At 43.2% G+C, this 22,724-nt stretch overlaps 1 protein-coding gene across 2 annotated transcripts; it reads right to left on the bottom strand.

Moving 5' to 3' along the window:
* Positions 1-583: 583 nt before the first annotated feature.
* On the bottom strand, positions 584-21,831 carry si:ch211-91p5.3. Of its 2 annotated transcripts, none has more exons than XM_036966383.1 (21): positions 21,448-21,831; positions 13,848-13,982; positions 13,613-13,741; positions 13,390-13,542; positions 11,510-11,692; positions 11,037-11,193; positions 10,188-10,295; positions 9,632-9,841; positions 9,329-9,463; positions 9,077-9,220; positions 8,375-8,923; positions 8,022-8,165; positions 7,783-7,920; positions 5,801-6,013; positions 5,465-5,602; positions 4,123-4,335; positions 3,699-3,845; positions 1,787-2,003; positions 1,487-1,581; positions 1,271-1,408; positions 584-1,096 (listed from the first exon to the last, which is right to left on the bottom strand). In XM_036966383.1, the coding sequence occupies exons 3-21, from the start codon at positions 13,733-13,735 to the stop codon at positions 1,005-1,007; spliced, it is 3,297 nt and encodes a 1,098-aa protein (XP_036822278.1). In that variant the 5' UTR covers positions 13,736-13,741; positions 13,848-13,982; positions 21,448-21,831; the 3' UTR covers positions 584-1,004. The 2 variants fall into 2 exon arrangements, with proteins under 2 accessions (XP_036822278.1, XP_036822277.1); XM_036966382.1 differs by having other exon boundaries at positions 21,461-21,830.
* Between the last annotated feature and the right edge of the window lie 893 nt (positions 21,832-22,724).

Below are 22,724 nucleotides of genomic sequence, written 5' to 3'. Positions count from 1 at the left end.
GTACCAGAGCTACAGGGAGAGAGCGACCGAAACAACTCTTGTTGCAAAGAGTTGAGTTATTTCTTTCAGGATGTGGTACGGAGAGACTGTCTTGGCCATGCAATGTGTTTGGAAGTGGTTTCTGGCTCTATACCCTCATTCAACGCACACACCAATGTTTCCTGTGGTAGTGTGGTTAAGAGGAGCTCTGGTGCCCACTGGGGGAAGTATTAAATGAAAGCATCGACCATCATGACTTTTAACATTAGTCAAAAAATGATTTAGGCAATGTAAAGTTAAGAGGGAAAGGTAAATGAAGACGAAGTGATGCCATTTAAAAAATATATGTTTATTGACTAGTCGTCAGACTCTCTTCATCAGATGTTGAGACCAACGACATTAGAGTTGTTATATTGGGGCTGAAACCTCAGCATGCTGGTGATAATGTTTCAACCAACCCACTCCAGGATTCCACACAATTCGCCCGACATTACTCACACTCAGCCAACCATACAAAATACTTTGGCCAGTGACAGCGGAACGGTTACACCAGTGTTCCCCATTAACCCCTGTTCACACCAGTAAGACCAGTCATTTAAGTACATCATTCAAAGTAGTGGATGGTATTTTTTTATTATCAGAGCCTTTTCATTTAGTGTTAAAATACTTCGGTAATTGTTACAGATTAAAATGTAATACATCTGGGTTGCACAAAAGTACATTCATTATGTTACTAGACAGAGTACAAAAATAAAAGAGCTGCTAAATGTCGGATCATTTCATATCAGGACCCTGGTGGTAAAAACAGTGCATACCAAAGAGTGAATTATATATAGTATTAAAGCCATACTATTACAGACAGACACATCTGTCAACAACACCACTAGCCGGATGAAACACAGAGGAAAAGAATGAGGGAAAACTTGGAAGAGAGAGATCCAGACTGGGAAATAGAGGACATTTTGTCATTTCATGCAGGAGCCACGGGTAAGTAAAACTATGTTTTATGATTGGTCAGTGGGCCCTCAGTTGGTGCTTCCGTCACAAAAGTATTTGACCCGCCTCTGCAGTTCATCGATTAATTTCTTCTTCGCTTTCTCCAGGCTGGCTTGCCACTCTTCAGAAGGACAGAGAAAACAGCCAATCAGAAAATAGCCTGAGAGCGAGAGTGTGTGTGTCCCCTACAGGGGACCAGTATGAAAATATATGCATTTACTACTGTAAGTCCCTCTGGATAAGAGCATCTGCTAAATCACTGAAACGTAAATGTGTGAGTGTGTCAGAAGCCTACCTTTGTAGGAGCAGATGAGAGGGGCAGAGAAGGTGACTTTTGTCCCAAACTTGTCATTAGTGTACTCAAATCCAGGTTTCTCCAGACCTTTCTTCGCAAACCACTCATCTAGAACGTTCCTCACCGAGGCTGTGGAGTCTGTGGAGGGATTCACAATATCAACGTATGTGTGTGTGTGTGTGTGTGTGTGTGTGTTTGTGTGTGTGAGGTACTGACCCATCTCATCCTCCCCAAGTAGGCCCAGTAAGCGCTGGCTGAGTTGGGCTCTGGTAGCTTTCCTACTGTCCTGTCCTTCAGTCTCCATGCTGTACCTGCCAATCGCGATCACAATCATGCACCACCATCAGGCAGTTACTCCTACTCACTACAAACAAGTCCATTATATAATTGTGTGGTAAAGAGAGAGTTCACTCAAAATACACATTTTCAACATGTAAAAAAACAAAACACTGAGGGACTATTCAAATGTATTGATATTTAGAAAGGAAACTTATATAGATTGTTATCAGTCTTTACCCCGAGAACCTAAGCTGGGCGGAGATTCTGTACTGAGTTTCTGAAAGGGCGGACTTCACAGATGTAAGGGCTGTCCCCTCCAACAGAGTGCTGAGCCTTTGCTTCGCATCCGCAGTGCTGCTGGGTGGGGCCACAGGACCACAGTAGCCAATGAAAGGAGCAAGACGAGACAGCGCCCTCTGGTAGGCCGACTGACATGCTGCAGCCTCACTGGAACCTGTCAATCAAATCTGCCTTTAGCAATGTGATACAGTTCACTCAGTACATTCATTTACTAGCATTATCCTGCACTACGCTCTCATACAGTGCATTCGGAAAGTATTCAGACCCCTTGATTTTTTCCCCACGTTATTACGTGATGTCCTAAAATGGATTGAATATTTTTTCCCCTCATCAATCTACCCACAATACCCCATAATGACAAAGCAAAAACAGGTTTACAGAAATATTTAAATATGTATAAAATAAAATGGAAATATGACATTTACATAAGTATTCAGAACCTTTACTCAGTACTTTAAAGCACCTTTTCCAGAGATTACAGCCTTGAGTCTTCTTGGGTATGACGCTACAACTTGGCCCACCTGTATTTGGAGAGTTTCTCCCATTCTTCTCCGCAGATCCTCTCAAGCGCTGTCAGGTTGGATGGGGAGCGTCACTGCACAGCTATTTTCACGTTTCTCCAGAGATGTTCGATCGGGTTCAAGTCCGGGCTCTGGCTGGGCCACTTAAGGACATACAGAGACTTGTACAGAAGCCACTCCTGTGTTGTCTTGGCTGTCTGCTTAGGGTCATTGTCCTGTTGGAAGGGGAACCTTCCTGAGCACTCTGGAGAAGGTTTTCAAGGATCTCTCTGTACTTTACTCCGTTTATCTTTCCCTCGATCCTAACTGGTTTCCCAGTCCCTGCCGCTGAAAAACATCCCCACAGCATGATGCTGCCACCTCCATGCTTCACCAAAGGGATGGTGCCAGGTTTCCTCCAGATATGACGCATGGGCATTCAGGACAAAGTCTTCAATCTTGGTTTCATCAGACCAGAGAATCTTGTTTCTCATGGTCTGAGTGTCCTTTAGGTGCCTTTTGGCAAACTCCAAGCGGGCTGCCATGTGCCTTTTACTGAGGAGTGGCTTCCATCTGGCAACTCTACCATAAAGGTCTGATTGGTGGTGCTGCAGAGATGGTTGTCCTTCTGGAAGGTTCTCCCATCTCCACAGAGGAACTCTGGAACACTTTCAGAGTGACCATTGGGTTCTTGGTCACTTCACTGACCAAGGCCCTTCTCCCCCGATTGCTCAGTTTGGCTGGGCGGCCAGCTCAAGGAAGAGTCTTGGTGGTTCCAAACTTCTGCCATTTAAGAATGATGGAGGCCACTGTGTTCTTGGGGACCTTCAATGTAATTTTTTGGTACCCTTCCCCAGATCTGTGCCTCGACACAACACGGTCTCGGAGCTCTAGGGACAATTCCTTCGACCTCATGACCTGGTTTTTGCTCTGACATGCAAAACTGTGGGACCTTATATAGACAGGTGTTCCAAATTATGTCCCATCAATTGAATTTACAAGGTGGACTACAATCAAGTTGTAGAAACATCTCAAGGATGATCAATGGAAACAGGATGCAACTGAGCTCAATTTCGAGTGTCATAGCAAAGGGTCTGAATACTTATGTAAATAAGGTATTTCTGTTTTTTATTTTTAAATTCAATTAGCAAACATTTCTACAAGCCTGTTTTAGCTTCGTCATTGTGGGGTATTGTGTGGAGATTGAGGATTTTATTTGATTGAATCCTTTTTAGAATAAGGCTGTAACGTAACAAAATGTTGGAAAAAAGGGAAGGGGTCTGAATACTTTCCGAATGCACGGTATGTGATAAATAAATCCATTCCTACTAATCATGGTCTTTATATACCCTCTCCACGGTAAGTGAAGACACAGGTGATGTCTTTGAGATTGCAGCAGAACCTGCCCTTCTCTGGTTCTGCTACTTCCTCCACAGGCAACGGGAACGACCGCTGCAGGAAAAAAGTCTTCACCACCGCCGTGGACTTACTCTCGTCTACAGAGAGAAGGAGAGAGAGAGACGGGAGGAGAGGAAGAGCGAGAGAGAGAGAGAGAGAGAGAGAGCGAGAGACGGGAGGAGAGGAAGAGCGAGAGAGAGAGAGAGAGAAGGGGTGTGAAGACGGGAGAGGAGGAAGATAAGGAGGATGGTGAGATGGGTATTATGTAGTGTAACCATTTCCTGAGGAGTGGTGTTTGAAACATTTTTTTTAAAATAACGATCTGTGGCTCAGCTCTGGCTGATTAATTGATTGAATGACTGATTGACTGCTCACCGGTGCCAGGCTGGAAGATATCCCCTGCTGTACCCAGGCTGTGGCAGGACCAGCGGATAGCCTCTTTCTTAGAGCTGAACAGGGTCTGGTTCCGGAAGGCGTGACGGTCTAGTCGGACCTCCACCGTCCACTCACACAACTGCTCCACAGACACATTCTCACACACCACACACGGGGGCTGCAGACTCCACAGTGCCAGACACCGCCGGATTTCTGAAACACACACACACACACGCGTTAAGTAAAAGATACTGAGTAAAAGGTTACTGCTAATTGACTGATATTGAGGCTTAGAATGATTCAGAAAGAGGGTAGGTCCAGGGGTAGGGACCTCAATTATTTTCCAATCGTTTCATTTTGAACCACCATTTTCTTTGTTCCGTCCCACTTTTCCGACCAGATAAATACAGTTCTGAACTGGTTCGGACCCCCAAAAAGTACTGGCTAATATTGTTCCTTTCGGTTTCTTTTTAAATCTCTATTTAAAAAACAAATTTTTTTTTACATTTAGCTCGACATTAAATGACTTCACCAATCATGCAGTGCGGATATAGCAGCTTGCTATGGGGCGGGCAAGCTATAGTACAGTGAGTTATTTACGTGTGTGATGGAAAGACAAGTCTAGGGCCGTGAGATGCAATTGACATTTTCCGAGTGGGGAGAGAGCGGGTGAGGGTGGAGGAGGAGGCTTGCCTTGAAGCGCTGGGCATCTTGATATAACATGCATTATCTGAATTAGGCCCGCGGTATTACACCTACGGAGAAGTGGCTTCTATGGAGGAACTTTGAATGTCCTTTAACTTCAGAGTTGGCTTAACGTTGGACCGGAGATAGCTAGCTGACATGCTTGTGTGTGCAGACCGTCACCAGAATTTTTAAAAATAAGGTATTTTTGTAGTTAATAAATACAATGTGAAATGTGATAACTATAGTATCCCCAAGAAGTTAATCCATTCTTCACTAATTCAAAATCTCTCTCTCCATCTTCTGAATCATGCTTGTAACGTCAGTAGGCTACAGCTATTCTTCGGAGGGGGAAGGGCAGGTAGCCCACACACACACACACACACACACACAAAGATGTTCAGCTGGCAGGCAGACACTGGAAGAAGTTTCTGAATGACAGAGGGAGTGCTTTGCGTAGGTGCTTTGTTGCTTTCTTTGTGGGACTGAACATTTTTTGGTCTGGAATATAAAAGAACGCTATTAAAACGGTTGCTTTTAAAATAACGGTTCTGTTCCGGAACAGTATAGACCAGTTTCGTTCCTGGTTCTGATTCTTTTCCTTGAAAAAGGACATTTTCCAGTTTTTTGAGCAGAGTAACAAAGAGAGGACAGTCACCTTCCATCTCTCCCCCTGCAGATCTCTTAGACGGAGGCGGGCCGGAATCGTCAGGTGTCGTCTCCGTGGTAACTGACAACTTGTCACCCTGTAGAGTAGTGCCAACAGCAGCAGTTTCCCCGGTCATCTGACTTGCAGCTGTGGGGAGAGAGAGCATGAGATAGATAGAAGTCAGGAGAGAGAGAGAGCGACAGACATAGACATAGAGAAAGATACAGAGAGAAGATAATGTATTAATAATGGAATAAGTGCTGTGTTAGTTTTTAGAGCCAGCAGCAGCAGTTTCCCATCACCTGACCTGCAGCTATGGGGAGATAGAAAGAGGTCCAGACTAACCGGCTCCTGTTCTGATCTTGTTAGCCTCAGTATTTTTGTACTCTGGCTTGGCTCCTCCTCCATGCTTGACCAGCAACTCCTGGAGTTTACCCTTGTAGTTTGGACCCGCTCTGCCAATGTCTCCGCCCAAAACCCCACTCAGGACCCCATTCAGACGCCTCAGGGCCTCCTTAGCGGCGCAATGCTCTGCCTGCTGCTTTTTGGGGGCCGCCTCTTAGAGAGACAGAGAGAGAGGTGAGGGGGTTACAGGTGATTGTGAGACATCGATTATTTCATGTCCTGGAAAAACTGCAATTACCCTTTATAACCAATGTTTACCTCTCATCAAATGTGCCATTGTGATGACATTTGTGTATATATACAGTGCCTTGCGAAAGTATTCGGCCCCCTTGAACTTTGCGACCTTTTGCCACATTTCAGGCTTCAAACATAAAGATATAAAACTGTATTTTTTTGTGAAGAATCAACAACAAGTGGGACACAATCATGAAGTGGAACGACATTTATTGGATATTTCAAACCTTTTTAACAAATCAAAAACTGAAAAATTGGGCGTGCAAAATTATTCAGCCCCCTTAAGTTAATACTTTGTAGCGCCACCTTTTGCTGCGATTACAGCTATAAGTATGTCTCTATCAGTTTTGCACATCGAGAGACTGAATTTTTTCCCATTCCTCCTTGCAAAACAGCTCGAGCTCAGTGAGGTTGGATGGAGAGCATTTGTGAACAGCAGTTTTCAGTTCTTTCCACAGATTCCCGATTGGATTCAGTTCTGGACTTTGACTTGGCCATTCTAACACCTGGATATGTTTATTTTTGAACCATTCCATTGTAGATTTTGCTTTATGTTTGGATCATTGTCTTGTTGGAAGACAAATCTCCGTCCCAGTCTCAGGTCTTTTGTAGACTCCATCAGGTTTTCTTCCAGAATGGTCCTGTATTTGGCTCCATCCATCTTCCCATCAATTTTAACCATCTTCCCTGTCCCTGCTGAAGAAAAGCAGGCCCAAACCATGATGCTGCCACCACCATGTTTGACAGTGGGGATGGTGTGTTCAGCTGTGTTGATTTTACGCCAAACATAACGTTTTGCATTGTTGCCAAAAAGTTCAATTTTGGTTTCATCTGACCAGAGCACCTTCTTCCACATGTTTGGTGTGTCTCCCAGGTGGCTTGTGGCAAACTTTAAACGACACTTTTTATGGATATCTTTAAGAAATGGCTTTCTTCTTGCCACTCTTCCATAAAGGCCAGATTTGTGCAATATATGACTGATTGTTGTCCTATGGACAGAGTCTCCCACCTCAGCTGTAGATCTCTGCAGTTCATCCAGAGTGATCATGGGCCTCTTGGCTGCATCTCTGATCAGTCTTCTCCTTGTATGAGCTGAAAGTTTAGAGGGACGGCCAGGTCTTGGTAGATTTGCAGTGGTCTGATACTACTTCCATTTCAATATTATCGCTTGCACAGTGCTCCTTGGGATGTTTAAAGCTTGGGAAGTCTTTTTGTATCCAAATCCGGCTTTAAACCTCTTCACAACAGTATATCGGACCTGCCTGGTGTGTTCCTTGTTCTTCATGATGCTCTCTGCGCTTTTAACGGACCTCTGAGACTATCACAGTGCAGGTGCATTTATACGGAGACTTGATTACACACAGGTGGATTGTATTTATCATCATTAGTAATTTAGGTCAACATTGGATCATTCAGAGATCCTCACTGAACTTCTGGAGAGAGTTTGCTGCACTGAAAGTAAAGGGGCTGAATAATTTTGCACGCCCAATTTTTCAGTTTTTGATTTGTTAAAAAAGTTTGAAATATCCAATAAATGTCGTTCCACTTCATGATTGTGTCCCACTTGTTGTTGATTCTTCACAAAAAAATACAGTTTTATATCTTTATGTTTGAAGCCTGAAATGTGGCAAAAGGTCGCAAAGTTCAAGGGGGGCGAATACTTTCGCAAGGCACTGTATATTTTTTACCTGTGCTGTGGAAGGTGAGCTCGCCTACGATTCTTAGAGCGCATCTGTGCTTTCCCTCCATAGTTGTTACACAGTCCTCCACTGGGGGGTCACACTTTGTCCGTCTGAAGAACTCCAACACACTCTGCTTCTCACCACCTGCAAGGGCAGCACTGAGTTCAGGCTGAGTCACAACAACACCCACTAACCAATTAAGTAGGATGAAGTTGTCCCCCCCGTATCTAAAGTGTGTAGTGTACCTGCTGTAGGCGGCGGACCCAGGGACAGGCCCTGGAGCAGACTGCAGTAGGCTGCCTGTAGCGCCTCCTCTCGAGAGGAGGCCTCGTGTGGGTCGAGGTCCTTCTGCACACGTACCGCCACACACATAACGAACCCCCGGCCATCTGAACAATGGAGGACAGATAAAAGGACCTCACCTTTTTCATACGTTCTCGTTTTCATTGACTTCAATTTCACACTTCTTTTAAAGTGTGTTCTTTTAACAGTGTTGACTGTTGTCTTATTTTTTGTTCTTGTTTCTTCTAGGTACATTGTTGTCTGTTAATATGAACTGGACAATAAAGCTGTGAGTTTTAATTTCGATTCTGTGTACCTGAAGAGACGCTGCTCTCCTCTGGGAGGGTGGGTGTGGCTTGGTTGGGGTCTGACTCTGAGGCCCCTCCCCCCTGGGTCTCCATGGTAATTGTGGTATTTATGGGGGCTGTGGTATGCATGGCAACCATGGTGACTGTGGTAGCCATGGGGTCCATAGTAACCAAGGTTTCCATTAGTGACACTGGGACCACCTGACTCTCGGGGGGCTGCACGCTATGTATCATGGGAGCTGGTGGGAGGTGAGGGCAGCCCTCACCTTCGCTTGACCCCACTCCTTTCTCCTTCTTGCCGATCCCCCCCCCACTTGTCACCCCTCCACGTTCCTCCACTCCCCCCCCCCTCTCAGTGACCTCCCCCGCTCCCCTTCCTCTGTCTGTGACATCATACGCAGGCTTGTCCAGTTGTGGGGTCTGAGCCTCCAGCAGCTCTTTCAGGGTGCTCACGTAGTTCCCTCCCACCACTTCCTTACTGCCGAGGACTCCGGACAGCCGCTGGAGGGCCACTTTAGCTGCCTGCTGACATGCCTGTTTCTTTTTGCTGGAACCCTCTGGAGTGAACCAGAAAACATATTTTAAACATTATATAATACTTACAGTATATATCTATATACATTTGACATACACACAATATATTTACATTCAATACATCATGAAACATAACATTGTAAAGTATCCATACGGCCTACTGAATGTGGTGTTACCTGGGACATAGAAGGTGATTGGTCCAGTGAATTGAAGAGTGCATTGGTACGTCTTCTCCTCTGCATCAGATTGGACAGCCTCCTCTGGGGGTGGGACATCCCGCGTATGACAGTGCTTCAGGACCACATCCTTATAGGAGGAAGCTGAGGTACAAGAGAAGAGTTTCCATGACCACAAGCATTTTGATGGACATAAGTGAAAACAGAAAAGGTAGATGTACATTACTGTACTGTACTGTAGGGGTCTTTAACCTGATTCTGGTAGATCCAACAGGAGAGCTAGTTTCTTGTAGGCAGACTGAACAGCCTCTGTCATTCCAGAATGCCCCTCTCCAGAGGTGATGTCAGTTTTAAGGACCACAGTGACACTACCAAAGAACATGGGGCCTAAAGACAGAGTTACATGGTAGAGGTTAATCAATCAGACACTGATACCAATTTAGGACTATTGGTCATTTGAGAAACAAAACATGATGATATTATGTTTTAACAGATACTATTGACACAATATTTTTTACTCATACCATACATTTGATTGGCTGAGGAATACAGCACCTGTGCATGAGAGGCTTTGTGGTTGGTCCGTCTGGCTACTGGATGCCTCTCCCTCCTCTGTGTCATTGGCTAGCTCACTCAGGCTAGCACTGTCCTTGGCTAGCTGGCTCAGGGCCAGTTTAGCCACTTCCTGGTGCGCTGTCTTCGACTTTGGGCACACCTGAACACCTTCAAATGTCTGACCTCTCACCTGCACACGACCCCTGTAACCTGGACAAACCCATTTTGGGAGAAGCCAGAGGGTCAGTCTTCACAGAGACACAGCTGCATGCATCTCCAACGTTTTCACATAATAATACATCATTTATTTACAATCAACACATTTTTATAGAGCTGTTTCCTGATATTATAAAGCTATTACATTTAATATCATAAAACAACCCAGCATAACCCACCATAAGACATCTTCTTTACACCACAGAATTGGTTAAGGGCCAGGAGTTTTTCCTGACCATGTAACGTTGCCAGGATAGTCTGGATGACCGTTATGGGCGACATTTTGGGCATGTTAAGGAAGAACTCCAGGCCCAAAGCTAGGGATAAGGTTCTGACCTACCGAGGGCTTCCTTTATCTCTGAGAAGACAGGCTCAGGCCACCCTTGCCTCCTGGCCTCTTCATACAGATGGTTCTTATATTTGAGGATGTCAGTACTGAACTCAGGATCTGAAAAACACACAGCTGCCATAGGTCAATATTTTTCCTCTGTTCATGGTAAAGTCTGTCTGTATGAAATTATGTAAATGTGGTGAACACTTAAAGTTGTACACTAGATTAATTTGCCGTCTAAGGCACTGCATCTCAGTGCTAGAGGCGTCACTACAGACCCTGGTTCGATTCCAGGCTGTATCACAACCGGCGGCACACAATTGCCCATCGTCGTCGGGTTAGGGTTTGGCCGGGGAAGGCCGTCATTGTAAATAAAAATGTGTTGTTAACTGCCTAGTTAAATAAAGGTTAAATAAAAATGTGAATCTTTTAAGTAATTTTAACCCTCAAGTCTCTCTCTCTGAGTAGGGCTGGATTCCTCAGTAACTCCATTATCTGTCACTCTACTATCTCTCTCTCTCGGTCTCTCTCTCTACCTGGGGTGTATTCATTAGTTGTATTCTGTTGCAAAACGTTTAGTCTGTTACAAAATTTTTGCAATGGAAACCGTTTACTCCAAATGAAAAATGAGCGTTTCTATTGGACAAATTAAGGTAGGTCCCTTCCCGTTTGGTTCCGTTTACTCTGTTTGCTTGTTTGTTTCTTAGTGTAAACGGTTTACGTTAAATCTTTTTGCAACAGACAAAACTTTGCAATGGAATTTGACTAATGAATACATCCCTGCTCTCTCTCTGGAAAACAAATGCTCTGAGTGGGGTTGAATCCATCTCTCTCTCTATGTTCCTCTTCCTCACTCACCGTGTGTGCGTGTGTTCATCTCCAGTGTGTCCACTCTGACGGTGAGTGTGTCCACTCTTTCCTGCACCTCTGTCAGTCTCTCCCACTGTGGCGCCAGGCTCTTCTGCAGGTCATTGTTCCCCTCCAGAAACACCCTCACACACTGCAACTCCTCCAGCTAGGGGTACACACACACACACAAACATTTGAGGTGCCTTACAGTGAGGATGTCTGTGTGTGTGTGTGTGTGTGTGTGTGTGTGTGTGTGTGTGTGTTTGTGTGAGTGTGAGGGGACTTACATTTCCCAGGTCCCCATGAGGACAAAGGCTATTTTAAGCTTAGGGTTACAATTAGAGTTCGAATTAGGTTTAGAGTTAGAATTAGGGTTAGGTTTAGAGTTATAAGTTAGGTTTAGGGTTATGGGTTAAAGTTAGGGGTGTAGGTCCCCACGAGGATAGAATAACATGACGTGTGTGTGTTTGTGTGTGTCTTACAGTAAGGGCTGTCTCTCTGTCCTCTTCATAGCGTTGGGACAGACACTCCAACTTTTCCTTCAGTATCTGTTGTTCCAGACTCAGAAAGTTCTGGAGTTTCAGCATGCTCTCAGAATGCTCTGCCGCAAGTGCAATCTTCTTCCCAACACAGCTCATGATAAAACTGAAGTCTGTATTCTGGAGCTGGGACAAAGATACCGGTCAGGTTCCCAATGTAAAAGTGAGGTATGGACTTACAGTGCCTTGCGAAAGTATTCGGCCCCCTTGAACTTTGCGACCTTTTGCCACATTTCAGGCTTCAAACATAAAGATATAAAACTGTATTTTTTTGTGAAGAATCAACAACAAGTGGGACACAATCATGAAGTGGAACGACATTTATTGGATATTTCAAACTTTTTTAACAAATCAAAAACTTAAAAATTGGGCGTGCAAAATTATTCAGCCCCTTTACTTTCAGTGCAGCAAACTCTCTCCAGAAGTTCAGTGAGGATCTCTGAATGATCCAATGTTGACCTAAATGACTAATGATGATAAATACAATCCACCTGTGTGTAATCAAGTCTCCGTATAAATGCACCTGCACTGTGATAGTCTCAGAGGTCCGTTAAAAGCGCAGAGAGCATCATGAAGAACAAGGAACACACCAGGCAGGTCCGAGATACTGTTGTGAAGAAGTTTAAAGCCGGATTTGGATACAAAAAGATTTCCCAAGCTTTAAACATCCCAAGGAGCACTGTGCAAGCGATAATATTGAAATGGAAGGAGTATCAGACCACTGCAAATCTACCAAGACCTGGCCGTCCCTCTAAACTTTCAGCTCATACAAGGAGAAGACTGATCAGAGATGCAGCCAAGAGGCCCATGATCACTCTGGATGAACTGCAGAGATCTACAGCTGAGGTGGGAGACTCTGTCCATAGGACAACAATCAGTCGTATATTGCACAAATCTGGCCTTTATGGAAGAGTGGCAAGAAGAAAGCCATTTCTTAAAGATATCCATAAAAAGTGTTGTTTAAAGTTTGCCACAAGCCACCTGGGAGACACACCAAACATGTGGAAGAAGGTGCTCTGGTCAGATGAAACCAAAATTGAACTTTTTGGCAACAATGAAAAACGTTATGTTTGGCGTAAAAGCAACACAGCTGAACACACCATCCCCACTGTCAAACATGGTGGTGGCAGCATCATGGTTTGGGCCTGCTTTTCTTCAGCAGGGACAGGGAAGATGGTTAAAATTGATGGGAAGATGGATGGAGCCAAATACAGGACCATTCTGGAAGAAAACCTGATGGAGTCTGCAAAAGACCTGAGACTGGGACGGAGATTGGTCTTCCAACCAGACAATGATCCAAAACATAAAGCAAAATCTACAATGGAATGGTTCAAAAATAAACATATCCAGGTGGTAGAATGGCCAAGTCAAAGTCCAGACCTGAATCCAATCGAGAATCTGTGGAAAGAACTGAAAACTGCTGTTCACAAATGCTCTCCATCCAACCTCACTGAGCTCGAGCTGTTTTGCAAGGAGGAATGGGAAAACATTTCAGTCTCTCAATGTGCAAAACTGATAGAGACATACCCCAAGCGACTTACAGCTGTAATCGCAGCAAAAGGTGGCGCTACAAAGTATTAACTTAAGGGGGCTGAATAATTTCGCACGCCCAATTTTTCAGTTTTTGATTTGTTAAAAAAGTTTGAAATATCCAATAAATGTCGTTCCACTTCATGATTGTGTCCCACTTGTTGTTGATTCTTCACAAAAAAATACAGTTTTATATCTTTATGTTTGAAGCCTGAAATGTGGCAAAAGGTCGCAAAGTTCAAGGGGGCCGAATATTTTCACAAGGCACTGTAATAGCACACCCACACACACACCTGTTCGATCTCCTCTGTCAGCTCACTGAATTTGGGGTAGTGTGTTTTCAGAGCCTGGCCCAGGTCTTTGATTCGCCCTAGGTAGGATTCTAACTCCCTCTTCTCCACCCGGAAGTCAGCCGAGTGCATCACCTGGTTCCTCACGTTGGTCACCTGCACACATACACACCGTCATACTTATACACAGGTAAATGTGCACATTTGTGAGTGTGAGAAAGTTTACCTGTGTGATAAGAGTTTTGGACTTCACAAACTTGGCAAAGTAGCTGCATTGGGACATGAGATTGAGGAAGGCCGAGATGTCAAATTGGTCCACAGTGGTGTGGTCTATATTTCCACGGGGCATGTAGACCTAAACACACACACACACACACAATGATATACCAACTACCAAGGCAGGATGTAACACACTTATGATAAATACAGGAAGAGCATTACTCCAGATGTTGGTACTTTACCTTGGCAACCTCCCATTTCTTCGTAGGCCACAGGTACGGCTTGGAGTTATTCCAGTAGACCTGTCCGCCTTTACATGAATGGTTGGCCCAGATCTCATCTCTCCATGGCACGCACACTTCACACACTTGAGGAACCTTACACAGGAACAACCATAGAATTACTTTTGTGTTTTTAACATCAAGATAACCTTTCCAATTCGAGAATTTTTTTTCTTTATTGCAAACACAAATAATAATATTGAACGCAAACATTAACCCAAAAGTATTGAGAGCAAAATAGATAGTATTGCAAGAAAATCATTTTGAAAGGTAAAAACTAATTGTAAATTAATTAAAAAATATATATCATCTGGGAAACATTTTCAATGATTACGCAATTGCGATTAAACACCTCTGACTGCAATTTTTTAACTCTATTTGGTTACATTATCCGGCCCTTTTCTTCACTGCCTTTTTTGGGTTTGCAAAGTTTTGGCATGTTCATTCCGGGTAGGCGGGTTTAGAGGGAGGAGGTACAGTGGGGCAAAATAGTATTTAGTCAGCCACCAATTGTGCAAGTTCTCCCACTTAAAAAGCTGAGAGAGGCCTGTAGTTTTCATCATAGGTACACTTCAACTATGACAGACAAAATGGGAGAAAAAATCCCGAAAATCACATTGTAGGATTTTTTAATGAATTTATTTTCATGTGCCCACTACTCAGCTCCACTGTTGCCCCTAGTGCTTTCCAACTAATCCATTTTGTGTTCCAACCCTTAGGAAAGTATGAGAAGGGAGAGGTTCAGCTGGCTAAAGTCATTGCTGTGTGCAGGCAAACCCAGCAGTTCCTCCAGCAGACGGCCCCCTCCTGTCTTCCAGATGCTGCTGGCCAGCTTCTGGAAGAAACAGCCCTTCTAAGCTGCACGGTCAGGATGCTCTCTCACGGGGAGCAAGGGCTGTAGTGGCACCAACGTGGCTGAAAAATTACTTGGTGCCCTAAACCCCCTTCTTCAAATGGCATTTACTTGTTAACTCCCTTTCATGGATTTAAGGCAATGGATTGCTACAACCATGGTTGAGTGGAGTTCCGTCATATTCCTTACACCGCCAGTTCATTCCTTTAACCCCTTACACTCGTGGGAATTGGCCTACATAGATAGGGCTACATTTAAATGTTTATTACATGAGAAATAAGATAAGCAAAGCATTACCATGGTAGCAACTCAAAGGGAACCGTCTGGAGATCATGGGGAAATGATTGGACTAAAGGTGAGGACATGACGCTTCACCTGACAAGACTGAATCCAAGACTTTACGTGCATTTTACACTTACTGTACCTTTTTTTTTTGTATCAAAATCTGAAAATACTCTAAATACATTCAGTGACATGACAAGAATATTGTTGGAAAATGTGGGGTTCTATTGCCAACATGACTTACAGTGTTAGGCTTTCACTAGGCAATTCAGAGAAGCAGATGGTAATTTTGGTGCGCATGGAATGAAGTCGTGAGTGCATTCAGATGTGTGGTCCACTGTAAATGTTCTTCACAACACAGCAAGCATAGGCTCATTGTGTTCAGGACAACCCCAGGGTATGACATCATGTCATCTTGTAACTGTACATCAAACATAGTGATGATAAACACTGACACTGTACATGACATGAGGTTTATGATGTGGAAATGTGAAGTGTACATTTGGATTCACCGGTTGTTTGACTTGCTCGTATGACATCAAAGTGGTATTTATTATAAATCCTCAACGTCACATCTTTCAAAATCCATAGAGTCCTCGTAACTTAAGGCATTTCCCTCACTCAGACACACAAAATCATTTGCAAAAGTTGGCCAATTAGCGGGAGGAATGGGGCAACCTTTTTTGGGGGCTGTGCGTGCTGCTCAAGTTCCTAACGGCTTTCATTCAAAACCCAATACAGCTCTATGAACTGGAGGCCCTTGAGCTCTGACGTCTTGTGTAGCATGTTACTGTACAGCCACTGCCTTCCAATTTACGTGCTTATCAATGTCCATATCTGCCATTTTCAACCCGTATACATACGGGTACGAGTGTAAAGGGCTTCGGCCAAGAGGGAGATTGTATGAATGCGTACTTCGGCTTAAGGGGAGAGGGTCGGCTTGTGTCCTGATTCTTCACCCTTTCTACCAAAGTGTGCACGAGTTCAATGTTCCTCATTCCTGGCCCTGAAGGGCAGCAGTGTTTAAATTGTCATCCCTACCTGTGCTATAACACCCAACTGAACTACAATCAGACCATACTTGAGTAAACGTAATGAATATATAGCTGGTTGTGACAACATTGACAAAACCGGAGCGTACAGTTACCGTGAACAATAATAAATAAATAAAGTTTTTAAAATTGAATTATGACTTGTGCGTTAGTTGTACATTGAGAATCTGTGTTTAAGTTTCCACCCATGTTAACCTTTTTGCTTAATTCCTGTTCCTTTTCCACAGGTAGTTTGGCTGATGATCTGCCTCCGTAGCTGGGAGAAGCCGAAGAGGAACATCACTTCGTTCCCAACAATACTACAAACACTTCTAACTGTACAGATGAGAATGAGTAGGGCAGACTTAATCGCTAAACTGTGTTCAGTCCAGTTTACAGTACCAATTTGTTACCAGCCACATGTTCAATAAGGTATCCTGCAAATACAATTACAATGCAGAGATGTTCTTGCTCTTTAGTTAAGTTCTGCCAATCATATGTTGGAAACCATTTATCAAGGAAAACGAGTTGAACACTTTGTGGAAATTGTACATTTCTTGAACATTCTTCTAAGGACAATGTGTCTATCACAGGTCTAAATGTACAGTAAGGGGTATGTCCTTAATAAAATCATTTGTGATGGTTAATTGTGCAGACTGATTGCGGCGGCGTGGACATGACAAATCAATCAACTACTGTAATTAAACACTTATCTGCTTTATGCATCTGATTTTCCAGTCGACATTAGTCAAGAAAAACTCTGTGGTAATGCCCATGTCTTGCAGCTTTAACAGTATTGAGTCAAGTAACAGCTTTGTCAACTGTCTCGCCAAGGACTAACTCAAAGATTCTTGTAACGAGTGCGCTGAGTCGGGAAGCAAGTACAGGGAGTGTGTGTTTCAATAAGTAAACAAAACAATAACCGCGAAACACAAAACGCGCCGACGTGGAAACAGAGTCGATAACACCCGAGGAGAGAACCAAGGGGAGTGGCAGATATAGGGAAGCTAATCAAGGATGTGATGGAGTCCAGGTGAGTGTCATGAGGCGCGGGTGCGCTTGACAACGGTGACAGGTGTGCGGGATAATCAGCAGCCTGATGATCTAGAGGCCGGAGAGGGAGTATACGTGACAATTATGTTTATTACTATGACTAGTACATAATCGTCACTGGCCATATACGTGTAGATTGAGGTGTTTAGAAAAAGTTGGTTTTGACTTTGGTCTTGTTGCACTGCAGCTACCTACAAATGACCAGTCATGTGTGAATCAACTTGCTAGCTAGCTTCTTAACCTGTTAGCTACCTAACATAGTTAGGGACTGAAGATCATTTAGATGTGTATTGTATCCCCTGAATTCTGGAATTAGCAATCAAGCTACTTTATAGAGTAACAAACAAGTATCTAGCAAGTTATCTGGGTTGCATGGTAGCTATATCTAACATACCGAGGTCTACATAGCCTTGGATGTAAACAAACTGGATCACTGGGTGAGGCTGACCTTTTCCCTCAAGTTTTCATGTACTGAATAAAAATATAAAGTTCAGTGTGTTTCCATTGTATTTTCTACTCTACCCATAGTTTTTCACAAAAATTAAATAGCAAATGTGCCTAGTCTGGTTTTAGCACATGTGCTCTAGCCAACAGCTGGCAGATACAGGGCGAGTAGGCTATGAGTAGGATAGGCTCAGGGTTGCCAGGTCAAGTTCAAATTTCTAGCCCAATGACACCTCAACCCACTTACCAGGCCTGAAAACTAGCCCAAAAATGTTTCTTTTTTTTCGCAGCAGAAGAACAGTTGCCACATTTATCCAATAAACCCTTTTTCTATAATGTTAGAGCGAATTAAGAAGGAATATCTGCGGAATTTGTAACGATGTAAGCTAAGAAGCAAACTTCAGTTTTCCATCAAAATAATAGCTATTGTGAGTTTAAGAATATGTCGCAAGAGAAAGGCTAATTCGCCCTTATTAAATCTGCCAGATCATTTTCCATCAATGGATGTCGATTTAACTTGTTTTGACTGCTATGATTAAGCAATAAGACCCGAGGAGGTGAGGTACATTGCCAATATTTCACGACTAAGGGCTGTTCTTAGGACACAGCCCTTAGCCGTAGTATAATGGCCATTTACCACAAACTCCTGAAGTGCCTTATTGCTATTATAAACTGGTTAAACATATTTAGAACAGCATAATTTTTTTTTTGTCATACCGTGGTACACTGTCTGATATACCACAGCTTTCAACCAATCAGCATTCAGTTTATAATTGTAATTAAATCCCTTTTGCACATAACTTGATAAATCCGACAGGAGAGTTAGAGGGATGAAAGTTGGACAGAGGATCTCGAAATCTCTGAAAAAAGAAACACTTGAACGAACTTCAAAAAAGAATGCTAGGCTATTTTCTGGCAATTGTGCCATTGTGTTAGATGTTAAGACTACAAACCGTTATAAAATGGCCTGTTTGTGAGATTGACTCGTTATTTCAATAGGCATAGGCTACTGACTAAAATCTGGGTTTATAATTGCAATTCAACTTGCTGAGCGAGATGCAGGTAGCCTTATAGGCCCTGATAGGCCAACATGCCGAAGTCCACAATGAAACTGACATTAAATGTGGTGAATGATACATTTGCGATAGAGCTGTCACCATGATAACAATTGATAATTTCTAATTGAATTATCCTAACACGGCCATTAATAATTGCCTAATTACACAAGGCTACAATAACAAATTGAAGTTATAGGCCATTTGTTAAAATCTGTTTGCCAGCTCCAGGTAGACTACACAAGTGGCACAAATTGATTTGCAATGACTTCAGTGATATCGCGTTGAACATCTCATTCCAAAATCATGGGCATCAATATGGAGTTTGTGCCCCCATTGCTGCTATAACAGCCTCCACTCTTCCGGAAATACATTCCATTAGATGTTGGAACATTGCAGCGGGGACTTGCTTCCATTCAGCCACAAGAACATGTGTGAGGTCGGGCACTGATGTTGGGCGATTAGGCCTGGCTGGCATTCAGCGTTCCAATTTATCCCAAAGTTGTTCGATGGGGTTGAGGTTAGAGCTCTGAAGGCCAGTCAAGTTCTTCCACACAGATCGACGAACCATTTCAGTATGGACCTCGCTTTGTGCACAGGGGCATTGTTATGCTGAAACAGGAAAGGACCTTCCCCAAACTGTTGCCACAAAGTTGGAAGTACAGAATCGTCTAGAATGTCAATTTATTCTTTAGCGTTAAGATTTCCCTTCACTGGAACTAAGAGGCCCAGCCCAAACCATGAAAAACAGCCCCACAACATTATTCCTCCTCCACAAAACTTTACAGATGGCACTATGCAGTCAGACAGGTATTGTTCTCCTGGCTTACGCCAAACCCTGATTCATTTGTGGGACTGCCAGATAGTGAAGCATGATTCATCCCTCCAGAGAACACGTTTCCACTGCCCGAGTCCAATGGCAGCGAGCTTTACACCACTCCAGCCAAAGCTTAGCTTGCGCATGGTGATCGTAGGCTTGTGTGAGGCTGCTCAGCCATGGAAACCCACTTCATGAAGCTCCCGACTAACAGTTTTTGTGCTGATGTTGTTTCCAGAGGCAGTTTGGAACTCTGTAGTAAGTGTTGCAACTGAGGACTGACCATTTTTATGTGCTACGCGCTCCCAGCACCGTTGTTGCTCCTAGATGTTTCCACTTCACAATAACAGCACTTACAGTTGCCCGGGGCAGCTCTAGCTGGGCAGAAATGTGACGAACTGACTTGTTGGAAAGGTGGCATCCTATGACAGTGCCACATTGGAAGTCACTGAGCTCTTCAGTAAGGCTATTATACTGCCAATGTTTGTCTATGGAGATTGCATGGCTGTGTGCTCGATTTTATACACCTGTCAGCAACGGGTGTGGCTGAAATAGCCAAATCCACTCATTTGAAGGGGTGTCCACATACTATAAATACTTTTATGTGTATAGTGTATCAAACGGTAAGCTACAGTAGCCTACAATTGCATAGAAATGAATAGACTACATGACGGCCAACAAATGCAAATGTATCATTCTCCAAATTTAATGTCAGGTTTATTGTGGACTTATTCCCGTAACAGAAGCATCTATAAATTCCATTTCAAGTGCTCGAGACCCAAGAACTAAGCATGCGTAAAACCCTTTGCTTGATAAAGTTTTCCATAAGAAAAGTCGACTTTCAAATGCAGTTTACTTTAAACCACCTCTGAGCGAATTTATCTACAGCATACTAGTGAGCCTAAAGTCGTATTCCAGTCGTTGTCGGGGTTATATCAGTTATAGCGCATTAATAGGTTTTATGGAAAAGGGTTGTAAATAGGTGTCTCCATAATGACAATCTAAATAGCCTACCTACAACTGGTAAAACGTTGTCACGACGTGTGCGTGCTGCCGTCTCAATGACTCAGCAGCAGCGCTCTCAACCAGTGCTCTAAATTACACACACACACCCTTCCAGCCATCCCCACCACTCACTCAGTAACAGTCTGCTCACTGCCTGATAATCTGCAGCAACAGGTTACAACAATTTACAGAAAGCCGCAGACATGGCAACCCCGGGTAGACTAGTCTACAGGGGGTTAGGGATCAGGGGTCATGGGTTGATCAGTGAGATTATTATGGATAAACCCGAGAATATGTGTTTTTGTCAAAAGGCAGTCAAGCATCGATCGTCAAGTCACCAGAATCGAACCCTCGATATATATTTGAAATACGCATCACGATCACCGAGCACTTTCACCACCCTGTGAAGATCATTACATTTTCATCTGTAGCCTAATAAACTGTAGTTTCCCCGAGTCGTAGTGGAAGGACCACACGACATATCATCACGTGACTCCACGTTTACTTCAGTAGGATGGCTATTATTTCAACATTTACGCATAAAGGCGTTTCCACCGCCATTTCTCGCATAATTAATTTTACCAACAGCGATCCCACCATGTCGAACAAACACGTTTTCTGTCGGCATTTATAAAATTGTACCGAAACTTCCTGTTTCTATCACAACTGTGCGATGTATTTTATACTTCACTCCATACAAACTGTGGATGGAAACGTGCTTACTGAAGAAGAAAAAAATCCATTAATTTGCAAGTCACTTGTTCTTGCCTTTAAAAAAATAGTTTCTTGCAATATTATTGATTTTTCCTCTCAATACTTTTGGGTTAATGTTTTGCCCTCAATATGATTATTTTGGTTTGCAATAATACGAATTTGGTTCTCGAATTCAAACGGTTTGTTTTATATTACAATCACAAAAGTAATTCCATAAAACAACAGTTGTAGCCTATGACATCCGTGCATGGGCAGAACATATTAGGGACGGAAACTCAGATATCGTGCGAGTTACATTTTAACTCACATATTTTAATCACCTGCTTAGGCCTGGGCATCCATTTCTTCAGGTTACATTGTGTTTTACATAGATCGCCTTTGTTTGCGTTCACTTTGTTTCGGAGGTGATCGTGGTACGTTTCGGTTTCGTGTTCCAGGAATCCTCCTAGTCGCGTTTTAAGACAATTCAGACCCATGGTCGTTTTAATCCAGTTTTTATAGTCGTCATCCTGAAACCGTCTGAATGAGTCCATGGTGAAACAAATGCTGTATCGTTGTGCTGGATAATAATTCCTTCGGTACCGCCCGATTCGATCAGTCCCGTAACCGTTGAGCCTACATTACCTATGAGCTGGGTTTGACAGGCTGTCTGCAGCCGAACTGTCAGGCGCACAGGGTCCCGGTTCAACCAATGAGCAGCGTTCTCGCCACCGTCATACCGTGTACGTAGATCGATTCCTGTACATGTCTTTTGGGGAAAGTTCTCTCACCTCCAAGATACATATTTAACCCGTTTATACCATATACTTTGCTTCCATGTATTACCACAGCAAAACAAACCTTCCAATGTACGGCATTGCATTCAAACCAATAATGATAGAAACGCAGGACATTTCAGTGATTGTGCATTTATGTATGTTTTATGTATGTTTTTTTCAGTACGTGTTCTTGCTCTTACAGTTCTGGTCACTATTCAATCACAAAGTGTCTCAATGTGATCTACAGCATAGACATACCTACATCTCAATATAACGTATTTAACAAATAAAACAAAGTATGGTCATGTTGGAGAGTTGTTTTTGGGGGACAATCAATTTCCCCTTCTGGTCCTCCATGATTTTTAAAACGGAACAGTTAGGGTCTGTTCAATCAAAGTGTGGCTGGATTTACAGAGTAAACATAAAACTTTTTGTACATGCACATTCTCATTCAGTCGGTCAACAAAACCAAGTTCATATCGATAAAAACATGCTCGCAAGCAAAATCTGAAACCTTTTCAAGACTTTGAATAGTTCCCTGGGTTCTACTGTCCCGTCCTCTGGTAGATCACTGATCAACCCATTACCCTTGACCCCTAACCCCTCTTCTGGCATAAAGGCATGATTGGTCAGTACAGACTTAGATTAAATAAAGGTTCAATTTTAAAAAGTATGTTCCCCAACTGGCTTCCCACAGGTGGTTTTATCCCCATTGTATTTTTATTTTTTTTGCATTTTCATTGTTGGACATCATTTTTTATTAAAAAAAGTAACATTAAACTAGGAAATATGTTCACACGTATTTCCACGCATAATAGCGAGACAC

Source organism: Oncorhynchus mykiss, chromosome 28 (genome assembly GCF_013265735.2).
Source record: "Oncorhynchus mykiss isolate Arlee chromosome 28, USDA_OmykA_1.1, whole genome shotgun sequence".
In the NCBI taxonomy this organism is placed as follows: domain Eukaryota; kingdom Metazoa; phylum Chordata; class Actinopteri; order Salmoniformes; family Salmonidae; genus Oncorhynchus; species Oncorhynchus mykiss.
This window is presented reverse-complemented; position numbering and strand designations above follow the sequence as displayed.

Bases quoted from the DNA above. Each gene is read 5' to 3' on its own strand.
- si:ch211-91p5.3 (XM_036966382.1), bottom strand. From the start codon at position 21,673: ATGGACTCATTCAGACGGTTTCAGGATGACGACTATAAAAACTGGATT. The intron at 8,166-8,374 runs GTACACAGAATC...TCCATTGTTCAG, and splicing joins GGAGAGCAGCGTCTCTTCAG to ATGGCCGGGGGTTCGTTATG. The intron at 7,921-8,021 runs GTACACTACACA...CTGCCCTTGCAG, and splicing joins GGGTCCGCCGCCTACAGCAG to GTGGTGAGAAGCAGAGTGTG.